We start from the raw sequence: 11,511 nt of genomic DNA, 5'->3' as shown, positions 1-11,511 counted from the left end.
AATATGGGTTTGGGTGCCATCCTACAAGGTGGAAGAAATAGGTTCAGCTGCATTTAGGCAGAAAAGAGGGCTGAATCCAGCACATCACACACTGTGGGCAAGGACTCTTAATGCTGGGTATAAGAATTCTCTCCATTATGAGTGGTGGTAGAAAGGTTCAGAAAATGCTCCTCTTCTCAGCTGGTCCAGTCCAAGAAGGTTGGGGAAAGCCTACTTTGCAAATCTCAGTGGGGTTTAGTTATGGCTTATATGCGGCTAATCCTTAGTCATCTCTGCATCTGCCTAATAATAAAAAGCAAAGGCACACAACACTCCTGAGAGCCTGGGAAGCAGTTTATGGTCCCTGGGCCAGTGAGTGCTGACTTCTTTGTGGCCATACAGCTATGGGCTAGTCCCCTCTTCAGCAGGTTGGCCCAGATCTGTGCTCAGTGTAATGCCCTGGAGTCTTGAATCTAAATACTATTTTTCAGATGCTCTTTGCAGTTGTGTTATTCACTGTACTGAGCACGTGGAGTCAAGGAGGCTGAGAGGAAAGCTGCAAGTTGCCAGCATGGTGAGGACAGGACAGGGGATGAGGGGAGGGCTAAACCCTTTCCAAGTTCACCATGGGTTTAGCAGTGCTCCTCAGATACATCAAAGTTCATTTGTCTGTTGACCTGAAGTTGGGAACACATAAATAAAACATATTTGCTTTCTACAGCAGCACAAAATTGCAAATACCAATGAAATACACTTAGCCATTGCATTTGCGTTTAATTCAGTGTGAAATGTTGTTATATCTGCAGCATAGTTTTAAGGGACAGAAGCCCAAAGAGACGCTCGGTAGTCTCCGCTGGGGATTAGTGCTAATGCTGAAAGTAGATGTCACTTAGCCTGGATCATTCCTTTTTCCCTTTGCTTAGCCTCTGTTTGATATGGCACATTTGAGATTTACAGTGTGGTGGCAGTGGTAGTAGTGTGGACATGGAAAAGAGACTTTGCTTGAAGAATTATATGTTTTTCTAGTAGATGGTTTGATAGAAAACCATTAGAACTCTGTCAGCCTTGCCTCTTAAGATGTTGGTATTGGTGTATATTCTGTTGGCAAACTGAACATGTTAACAATTATTGCAGAAGCAACTGTGGAAGCCCCGTGTCAGCACGACCATTTGTGTCATCTGGTTTATAAAATCCCAGGAGGTCCTTGGTGGATGGAAGAACCATTTCCTTCTAGATTCTCGTCTAACATTTAGCAGTCATTCCTCCTTTGAATATTTAACTTGTAAGGAAAGATCTTGTCCCTGCATCTTTCTGCATGTAATTTCATGTATCTTTCCCTGTATGAAGCAGTTTCACGCACAAACGCATGTACAACAGTATGGTTTTAATAGAACTGCCTTCACTTGGGAGCAGACAAACAGACTTGGGTCTTCTTCTGGCACAGGCACAAAATGCTAAGCTGTGATGCTCAGTTTCTCATTTGGCCTCATTTCTTGTTTGGTTGGCCAATGTGGGAGTTAATCGTAAAAACACAGATATATGGGGGATAGGGAGAAAAGTGTTCTGTGCTGTCCTGTTCGTGTAGCTCTGTTTCTCGCTGGCTTTGTTAATGTATTGCTTCCAGCAGTTTAAGTGGCCGGGGTGATGAGGAACAGGTGGTGATGAGAAGGAGTTAATGTGACAGGACATGGAGAAATTGTGTTGCTCGATAGGAAGTTGTTCCTCACAGCATATTTCTGTGCTAGCCCAGACAAGTGGGACTCTATTACAGTATCCCATGACTACACGAGAAGATACAATGGCATTGAGTTCAAGTGTTAAGTATATATCCTGTTTCAGCTAATTCTGGCATCTGAGATTTTAGGTGGCAGTCGTTCCCCTTGACGTGCGAGCACCCAGACATTGTGGTGATGAGCTAGGCCTTGTTAGGACCTTGGGTAACTAAATTGGGGAGAGGAATTTTGCACAAAAGGAGGATGTAAAGCTTAAACAGAGCAAACAAGAACTAATAGCTGGTTAAGTTATTCTGAGAGTTGGGAAAGATGAACCTGCTGGGCAGGTATTCCCTAACAATGTCATTTTGACTTTACCAGCCTGCCTTCTCCTCAATGTATCCTCTATTTGTTCAAAGAAAATCATCTGCTCCTCTCAGTTATTTCAAAGTAAAGTCACAAGAATAGCTTGTTCCCACTCTATTCCAAATATAGCTGTTGGCAGCAATTGCTGAGATAAGGGGGAAGGAAAAGGAACTACCAAGGAAGAGGAAAGGCAGGAGGGGGAAGAGAGAAAAGAGAGCTGAAAAGGTTGGACAATAGAGAGTAAAGAGAGAGAAATGAATGAGGGGGGGGTGGGAAAGAACACAGACAATATATCGCAGCAGAAAAAACAAATCAAAGAAAGAAACAAATTCCTGCAAACAGGTGGAAGCAGCCCAAATACAGAATGAAAAGGAACCGTGCCCACCCTCAGAAGCTTGAGTTTTAGCCTTGAAAAGTAACCAAACCTTAAATAAAATCATGTCCAATTTTGACTTTCACTCAGATTGTAGGGGTTATAACATCAGAAAACTTATGCTAATTTACACCACTTCAAGATCTGGCCCTAGCAATTTTAAAAGCAAAACATGTTGCTTATTTTAATCTCTTCTGGGATTTTTTTTTAAATTCTCTGCTCCAATAAACTTTGCTGGCAGTTCCTGACAGAAAGTCATCCATTGGGTAACTTTGCTGAAAATGAACCTGAACCCTCTCCTCAGGAGTTCACAGTCAGGATGAACTGGAGCATGTAGACATGCCCTTGGGAGCAGAAAATAAATGATGACAAAAACTAAGGAAAAGCCAGAACCACCCTCAGACTGACTTACCCAGAGCAAAGAGCTGAGGGTTTTCAAGGCTCAAGGCAGACTGGTTGAAGACCAAAGCACCAAGAAATGAGACATAAATGGAAACAGGTTCTGAGAAGTGGCACATAGACAGGGCAAACGCAAACGAGTCCTTGGCAATCTACAAATCCTCTAAATGGCTCCAGCTTCCCCGGAGGGGTGGGAAGTTTCTGAGAAACACCCCACAGAGCTCTTCTGCTTCTCTTCTCAGAAGACTGCTTGGAAAATGGTGCCAGAGTTTTGCTTTCCCTCCTGGGCTGCTGAAAAGAGATGCCATATATGACCTTACTCCTCAGCTGAGGATAAAAAGCCGTACCCAGTTTTGAAGGTGCTGTTTCCTATAAACTGAGTATGTCCAAACGGCCTTCTGAGAAGCTTTCTAAGTACTCAGACACTAGGTAGTGGGACCAACAGGAAAAACTAAAATGTGATGCTATGCTTCTTTTATTTCAGTCCTTCGGGGAAGAAGGTCACTTGCATCGTTAAGGGATGCCCAGTCTCTCTCTGGACTAAAGGCCCAGTGCAGCCATGGGACAAGGCAGTATTTACACAAAGCACAGGAGACGCATTAGAGCAGGAAATACAAGGGTAAGTGAAACTAGTTTCAGAAGAAAGGACTGGAAAGTAGATCTTAGCAGTCAGACTATTGCTATTCAGAAACAAAGTCATCATTATTTTGAGAGTCTTGTCTCATGAATGATATGTGTATCCCAGTTATTTTCCCTGTTATGAGAAGCAAATTTTTTTTTTTTTTTTCCCCAGCAAGCATCATGCAGAGCTAATATTTTAGCCTTTCAGCAGGAATGCTCACAAGCGCCTCTCTGGGGGATGTGGTCTCCATTCTGACACCTTTGGGGCTGCGCAGGTCACAGCCAGTGGGACAGCCATCAGGCAGCCCTGCTGCCCTGGCCGGCATCTCTGACTCAACAGGGCTACGCTTTGGTCCCTCTATAGGTAGCACAGCTGTGATGTAAAGCTTTCGGGGTGATGTTAAGTGGTGAAACACCAGCAGCACGGAGCTTTCTGCTCAGCTGCCGTGTCCTCGCCGGCTCCTGGGAGCATCTTCCCCCAGGAGAGGGCAGTGGAGCCCGCACAGGCGCCCCGCTCCCCTCCCGCCGCCGGCGGGAACGTCCTTTCCCGCGAGTGTTGGGTGAGGAACGAAAGGGGCGTGCAGAGTGGGGGACTACGGGTTTCACACATATGCTAGAAACCGCGTACGGGAATATCCAGGAAACGTTCTGCGCGTTTAATAACGAGAATAGGTTTTGGGCAAACAAGTTTGTTGTTGTTTTTATTTGACTGGAAGTTTTCTCTGTCACATATACTTGTTTACAGCTGTACAAACTTAAACTAGTAACTTGCTGATTCCACACGGGTTTGTTTAATTCCTATAGCCCGAATTAGAAAATGTTATTGACATTTAAATAACTCTTCAGGATGCTGCTGAGGCTCTCCTGAGCCAAATCCTCACAATAAAGTCATTTACTTATTTCAAATTTACAGGCATTCATCCTAAGACAACAAGCAGCCTTGGCTGAAAACCACAAAGTATGGTTTCAAGGTACTGTAATTAAGGGCAGACTGGGATGCCTTCTCCTCTACTCTTTAACCATCCCCTTCCCCTAACACGCCAGCAGCCAAGCAGCTGTCTTCTGTAGATTCATGTTTACAGCAGGTTTCCCTGGCTGGGTACCAGGTTTCAGTGACTGGCCGGTAGAGGCTCTCAGCCTGTATCAGCCCTGCGAGGGGCGGGCAGGGTAGATTTAAGGGAAGTGGCTTCTGCCTGCAGCCTGGGAATCCAGCAGACACCCCTGGCAAAACAAAAGGCATTAGTAAATCAGCATTTCTCCCTCTGAGGACATGACAAATCTCTGCCCCAGTGAAAAGGGGCAAATTTAGGAAACTCTGAAATCTGGCTTTGGAGAGAAGAACTTCTCTTTTACATGAAACGTTAAAAAAAACCCACCAACCCCAACCTGAATCCAGCCCAGACTTAGGACGGATGTCCCTTGCTGTTGCCATAGGACAGGGTCACTCACCTCCTATCCAGGAACAAGTCCCTGCTGCTAGTTGAGTCCCCACTCCTGAGGGCACCTGCTGAGCTGGGGCCACCTTAACGTTCCCAAAAGCAGCAGGGTGCACAGTGGAAGCGGCAGGGTGTGTTTCCCAAGAAGGCCTACTAGCATCGTTGCTGGTAGCACATGAGGTCTGTCGAGTTTTGCTACAAAAGCACAGTAACCCCCTGGAGAGATGACTCAAATGTGTGATGTTAAGCTGGTTAAAAAGGTGTTGCCAGCTCCACAGATGATGAGCTGCCTTTTCTTCCTCAGCCACTCTCAAGCTCGGGTATGAAGGCACGGACAATTTTATCCCTACAGCTCCTGTCTCAGGTACTTGTGGTAGAGAACGACTGCAGGAAAATGTACCCAGTGCAGCGTCAGCTAGCACCTTCTTAAAAGAGCAAATACAATAAATCCAAAGGCTGGTTTCAAAGAAATTGGGAATAAAAGAGAAGTTGTGCCCTTCAGCTCTGAACCCTCCTCAGTCAGTGCTATATCCAGTCAGACATGTCACGCGCATACGAGGCGCAGCTCCTCTCTTGGTGCAAGTGGGGCTTTGGCAATTTACACCAGCAATCTGTCCATCATATGAAACCACGTGGTTTATAGGAACCACAGGAATCAGTAGGATTTTTTGCGTGTAAGGCTCATTGACGTCAGTGTGAGCTGGATGGTCTAACCCTCGGAGTTTGGTATAATCAGCCAAATGGGGATCAAAGGCACAAAGCATATGCAAAGCACCAGAGCAAGAATATCTGAAAAGAGACCAGAAACATTTGAGTTTCATCTGTCAGCATCTTCCTGAAGACCAAGCATTAACTAGGTTTCCATCTTGCCCTGCACCAGATCCTGCTGCCATTTAGACAGAAGTCGAGTGACCTGATTGTCCTTGTAAAGGCTGGAAATCAGACACAATTTACCCCATTCTTGAGAAAGCTTTTAAAATTAACCAACAGAGTCAACTGCTAGTAGTATTCCTTAGGTGAAGTTAGCCGGGTGGTATGTTAAGTTTTATTCATGTCAGTCTTTCATTGAATCCTCTGAAGTGGAAGAACATTACATTCACCAAGTGAGTTCAAAGTTGGAACTGAGATGCGGGGAATTTAAGGTGGGATGTGAAACCTTGGTGGTTCTTTCTCCGGTGTGCATTATGATTTACTGTCATCAGCGGGCACGGGGTATTTTCAAACAATACAGGAAGGTGTTATAGAGTATCCTTAAAACCTGTATCTGATACATCTGTGACGTTTTGCAGTAAGGAGGATACTGTACATAGAGTTACCTGTTTCGCAAATTCATGTGAAATAACTTGCCCCACCACACAACAGAATCCAATATTTTGTTCTTTCATAGTAGCGATTAGACCAATTATAGCTCGGCTGCAATGGAAAGGTACAATACAATTGCTCCTACTTCTCAGTCAAATTTCCCAGAACCTGTCTGTCTCTCTCTGTCTCTCTGTCACAATTTAACTGTTAAATTGAGATGGGTTTTTGAAACAAAAATATCTAGAATCCTACTGAAATTGAACACGAGCTTTCTTTCAACTAAATCTCATATGCCAAACTGTATTGGCTGTACATTAAGTACTAGCAAGGACTGGTAACAAAATCTATGTTAAAAAACACTAAGTATTATATATTTACTAATTACTGTGCACACTTCCCCGATCACCCATAAGGGAAAACATCTAGGTTTATGCCTACTATTCATTAGCAAGTATGAAAAATACCCCTAAAACTTTTACTTTTTTTAGGCAAGCTCCTGTCTAGCCTGGGCTCTGCGGTGACCGGACAAGTTACCAAAGTGACTTGAGCGTCACTTGAGCATCGCAAGTCACTGGAGCATCACCAGAGGCAGTGAAACAAATCCGGAGGAACTGAGAGCACCTTTCTCAGCTGGGGTGTGAGGTGTTTCACGGATAAAGATGGGCCTGGGAGACAGATGCCCTGTGACAGCGTTTTGGACCCAAGGCAGAGGTAAGTGCATGCGCCATCGGGACACCTAAGCATGCCACGCTTCTGTGGCACATGCTCTAATGGGCTAAAATCTGTAAATATTGGTATTGGCGGTTAAAAATGATAGTGAGGAGGTTTTAGCCTTCCTATATATTCGCTGGCTTGTTGCGTTGGAACAGGAGTGTGCTTTTGTAGCATCCCTCATATGTTGCCGTGTCTTGCTGCTGCTTGGGTTGTTGATAGGTTTGGTTTTTTTTTTTCCGCAGACCACTGAAAAAGGGCCTTGCATGCTACAGACCATATGTGAGAGTTGCTTTCCTAAACGCAGGAATAAACAGCCGTGAGATGAAATATTCCTAAGTAACGAGATTAGTGACACGAACGTAGCATGGGATACAGCTTTCAAAAATAATTACATCTGACACCCTCATCAGCAAGAAGATGTAGGGGCTGCAAGCTCTGAGCTTGGGAACAGCATATGAAAGATTGGCTTCTCCTGGGAAGGGAGGCACAAGGGAGGTTATTTTTAGTACTTTGGGGAAAAAAAAAAAAAAAGCAGCTAGAATTTAAGCACTCTTTGGTTTATGGAAGAGATAATAGGGAGTGGAAGCAGGGTGGGAGTGGAGGGATGGGACGGGGGATGGGGAAGCCGCGGGGGAGGCCCCCCACGCCGCCTCCCCGTCCCGTCCCGTCCCCGGTTGTGCCCGTCGGTACAATAACAACCCACCGACGGCGGGACGGGCGGTTCCGTTTTCGCGACGGTATATATAGATCAGACACTTTCCAAAAAAAGCAGCGAGGCGCTCGCTCTGCTCGGCTGCCTCTTTCCACCCGTAATTCAGAAAAATAAAAAAAAAATAAATAAAAAAAAAATTTTTTTTTTCAAAGAAAGGAGAAGCCGGATTCCGTCAATGCGGCTGTTTTCTGACCCGCCGCCGGTTTGCGGTTACGGGCTGCTGAGAAAGTGAAGCGGGGTCCGGCGGGGCGGCCCCGGGACCTCCTCTCCGCTTTTCCGAAGCTGTTTAAAATTTTCCGGAACGAGCCCTAAAAAGGGCAGCCGGGGCGGGGCCGGATCCTCGCCTTTTTAGGACAAGGGCCCCGCCACCGGAATACCCCCTGGGCGGCGGCGGGGCGCTGTCGGCGCGGCGGGGGCCGAGCGGGGCCGGGGCGGGTCGGGGCCGCCCCCGCGGGGATGATGATGGGGGGGGGGGTTGTTCGGGGGGGTAATTCGGGGCGGCGGGTCCCGCACGCGGGCGCCCACGTGACCGCCGGGCCCCGTTCCTCAGTCCTTATATGGGCAGTGACGTCCCGGGCATTCAGGGGGCCCCCATAAATACTTACCGCCAGACTTGTCCTCCAGCGCGAGCGGCGGCGGGAGCGCGGCTCTCCCGGGGCACCGCGGGCACCCCACCGCCGCGACGGGGCGGCCGCCCGCCCGCACATGCCTCCCCGGTTCCCCGCCGTCCCCCCGCGCCGGTAGTGGGAGGCAGGGGGAAGCGCCCCCTCCTCTCTCTTTCTCCTCTCCTCTCCCCTCCCCGCCCCGGGCGCGCCGCTCCCCCGGCCGCCCCGCTGCCCCCATGATGACCGCCAAGGCGGTGGACAAGATCCCGGTGACCCTCGGCGGGTTCGTGCACCAGCTCCCCGAGGGCATTTACCCCGCCGATGACATCTCCGCTGCCGCGCTGCCAACTTCGGTCGCGATCTTCCCCAATGCCGACCTGGCGGGGCCGTTTGACCAGATGAGCGGTGTGGCAGGAGGTAAGCGGAGCCCGCGCAGGTGCGGGACGGGCCGCCCGCGGAGGGCGGCGGGGCGGCGGGCGGGCGGGGGGCAGGCTGGGACGGGGTGCCGCGACCCCCCCGGGGGTCGCTCGCCGCCCGGCCGGGGTGCCCGGCGCCCCTCGCGGCAGCTCTGTCCCCGCGCCCGGCCCGGGGGAAAAGTTGGGGCCAGCGCGGAGCCCCCGCAGCCGGAGCGCAACATGTGCGCGCCGCAGCCCCGCGTCGGGCCGGGGCGGGCGGCCGCCGGGACCGGGCAGGGGACTGGGACCGGTGCCGGGCCCCCCGGCGGGTGGCGGAGCGGAGGGCTGACCGGCTCCTTGCCCCCCCAGACGGCATGATCAACGTGGACATGGGCGACAAGCGGGCCCTGGACCTGCCCTACGGCGGCGGCTTCGCGCCCAGCGCCCCGGCCTCCCGCAACCAGACCTTCACCTACATGGGCAAATTCTCCATCGACCCGCAGTACCCCGGAGCCGGCTGCTACCCCGAGGGCATCATCAACATTGTCAGCGCGGGGATCCTGCAGGGGGTCAGCACGCCCTCCTCCGCCGCCTCCTCCGCCGCCTCTGCCGCCTCCTCCGCCTCCTCCTCGGCCACCGCCGCCGCCTCCGCCGCCTCCCCCAACCCGCTGGCCGGGGCCCTCGGCTGCACCATGGCGCAGGGCCAGCCGACCGACCTGGAGCACCTCTACTCGCCGCCCCCGCCGCCCTACTCGGGCTGCGGCGACCTGTACCCGCAGGACCCCTCCTCGGCCTTCCTGCCCGCCGCCGGCGGCGGGGCGCTGCCGTTCCCCCCGCCGCCTTCCTACCCCTCCCCGAAGGCGGCGGCGGCCGACGGCGGGCTCTTCACCATGATCCCAGAGTACGGCGGCTTCTTCCCGCCGCCCCAGTGCCAGCGGGAGCTGCACGCCGGCCCCGACCGCAAGCCCTTCCCCTGCCCCCTCGACTCGCTCCGCGTCCCGCCGCCCCTCACACCGCTCTCCACCATCCGCAACTTCACCATGGGGGCGCCCACGACGGGCGCCGCCCCCGGCACCGCTCCCGGCGGCGGCGGGGGCGAGGGCGCGGGCGCCCGGCTGCCCGCCGGCGCCTACAGCCCGCACCACCTGCCGCTGCGGCCCATCCTGCGGCCCCGCAAGTACCCCAACCGGCCCAGCAAGACGCCGGTCCACGAGCGGCCCTACCCCTGCCCCGCCGAGGGCTGCGACCGCCGCTTCTCCCGCTCCGACGAGCTCACCCGGCACATCCGCATCCACACGGGCCACAAGCCCTTCCAGTGCCGCATCTGCATGCGGAACTTCAGCCGCAGCGACCACCTCACCACCCACATCCGCACGCACACCGGCGAGAAGCCCTTCGCCTGCGACTTCTGCGGCAGGAAGTTCGCCCGCTCCGACGAGAGGAAGCGGCACACCAAGATCCACCTGCGCCAGAAGGAGCGGAAAGGAGCCGCCGCCGCCGCCGCCACCGGCGGGTGCCCGCAGCCCGGCGGCGGGAGCGGCGCCGCCGCCCTGGCCCCCTGCGCGGCGCGGACGCGGACGCCTTGAGGGCGCGGGGCGCGCAGGAGCCAGCGCTGAGCCGCCGCCGAGCGCGGCGGGGCGCGGAGCGGAGCCCGGCGGGGCGCGGTGAGCACCCGGCGGCGCCGCGAGGCTCCCCCGGGCCGGAGCGGGGCGGGCCGGGCCGGGCCGGGTCGGCGGGTGTACATAGGGGCTGCGGCGGGAGGATGGATGGATGGATGGATGCATGCAGTGCCGTCGTGGTGAGGTGTCCTTGGTGCCTTGTGTGGTGTAGAGCCCGGTCCCCTGTCTGCATGTGGGGGGTGCCTTACCGATCCGCTCCGGCGACAGCGGCGACACCGAGACCGGAAAGTTTTCCCTCCCTGGTTTTAGTATGGCTGTACATTTCTGCCTATTAATATTGGGATTTTTTTTTTTTTTTTTTTTTTAGAGACTATATTTTTGTACGCACTGGTTTGGGGTTTTGGTTTTGTTTTGTTTTGGGTTTTTTTTTTGTTTTGTTTTGTTTTGTTTGTTTTCTTTTCTTTTCTTTTTGGTGACTTAAAAGTGTTACGTTTGTAGTAGGACTTGGGACGGGATGTAAATACTCTGGCTGGAACTGACGCCCGTTGTCCAGCGGGACCCGGCGCGCCGCAGATAACAGGAATAATGCACAACCACTAATGGGAGCTGGAAGGAGCGAGGGTTTCTTTCTGGCCACTCTGTAAATAAACTTTTCGACAATAGGGTCGGTGCTTACAACGTTTATAAAAGAGGACAAATAAATCTCTTAATTATGCTAAATTGACACCTTTATTTCCGTAGGTTCCCTGGTCCGGTCCGGGGGAGGGGGTGCTTCCCGACCGGCTCCGGACCGCGGCGGCGGGGGGTTGCGGGGCAGCTCGGTCCGGGCGACGCTGGGCGCGGTGCACCGCCTCGGCGCGGAAAACCGGCGTCCCCGGCCCCGGCGTACAAACACTCGCTCTCGGGCGCGGGGATTTCCCTCGGAGACGAGAGACGGGGCTAATATTAACCGGGGAGCGGGGTGGGTTTTTTTGACTCACTTTCTGTTTTGTTCCGCGGTTACGATCCGCCCCGCAGGCAACCTTCCCCGAGTGGGCTCCGGAAAAGCGGGTACCGCCGCCCCGACGGCCGCCGCCGGGGGAAAGCGGCTCCCGGCGGGGCGGGCGGCACCGCCGCCGCTCTCGGGGTGTTCCGCGGGGGCCCGGGGGCGGCGGCGCTCACCCCCGCGGCACAGCCGGGCTTTTGCTGCTGAACCCATCTGGCCGCAACATCGCGCTTTGTTTTTTTTTGTTTTTTTTTTTTTTTTTTAAACCTATATTGGTTCTTGTTTTTTAAGAT

The 11,511-nt window shown here is 53.0% G+C and overlaps 1 protein-coding gene across 1 annotated transcript; it reads left to right on the top strand.

The window, feature by feature from the left end:
• The first annotated feature begins 8,171 nt into the window (after window positions 1-8,171).
• On the top strand, window positions 8,172-10,200 carry EGR2 (early growth response 2). Its single transcript, XM_074155042.1, has 2 exons — window positions 8,172-8,636; window positions 8,984-10,200. The coding sequence occupies exons 1-2, from the start codon at window positions 8,456-8,458 to the stop codon at window positions 10,198-10,200; spliced, it is 1,398 nt and encodes a 465-aa protein (XP_074011143.1). The 5' UTR covers window positions 8,172-8,455.
• The last annotated feature ends 1,311 nt before the right edge of the window (window positions 10,201-11,511 follow it).

The sequence above is a fragment of the Numenius arquata genome, chromosome 10 (assembly GCF_964106895.1).
Source record: "Numenius arquata chromosome 10, bNumArq3.hap1.1, whole genome shotgun sequence".
NCBI lineage: Eukaryota > Metazoa > Chordata > Aves > Charadriiformes > Scolopacidae > Numenius > Numenius arquata.
Note: the sequence above shows the minus strand (reverse complement) of the source record. Positions and strands in the feature narration are given on the sequence as shown.

Excerpts from the sequence above, each read along its gene's own strand:
- EGR2 (XM_074155042.1), top strand. The coding sequence starts at position 8,456 with ATGATGACCGCCAAGGCGGTGGACAAGATCCCGGTGACCCTCGGCGGG. Across the intron at positions 8,637-8,983 it reads GATGAGCGGTGTGGCAGGAG|ACGGCATGATCAACGTGGAC; the intron begins GTAAGCGGAGCC and ends TTGCCCCCCCAG.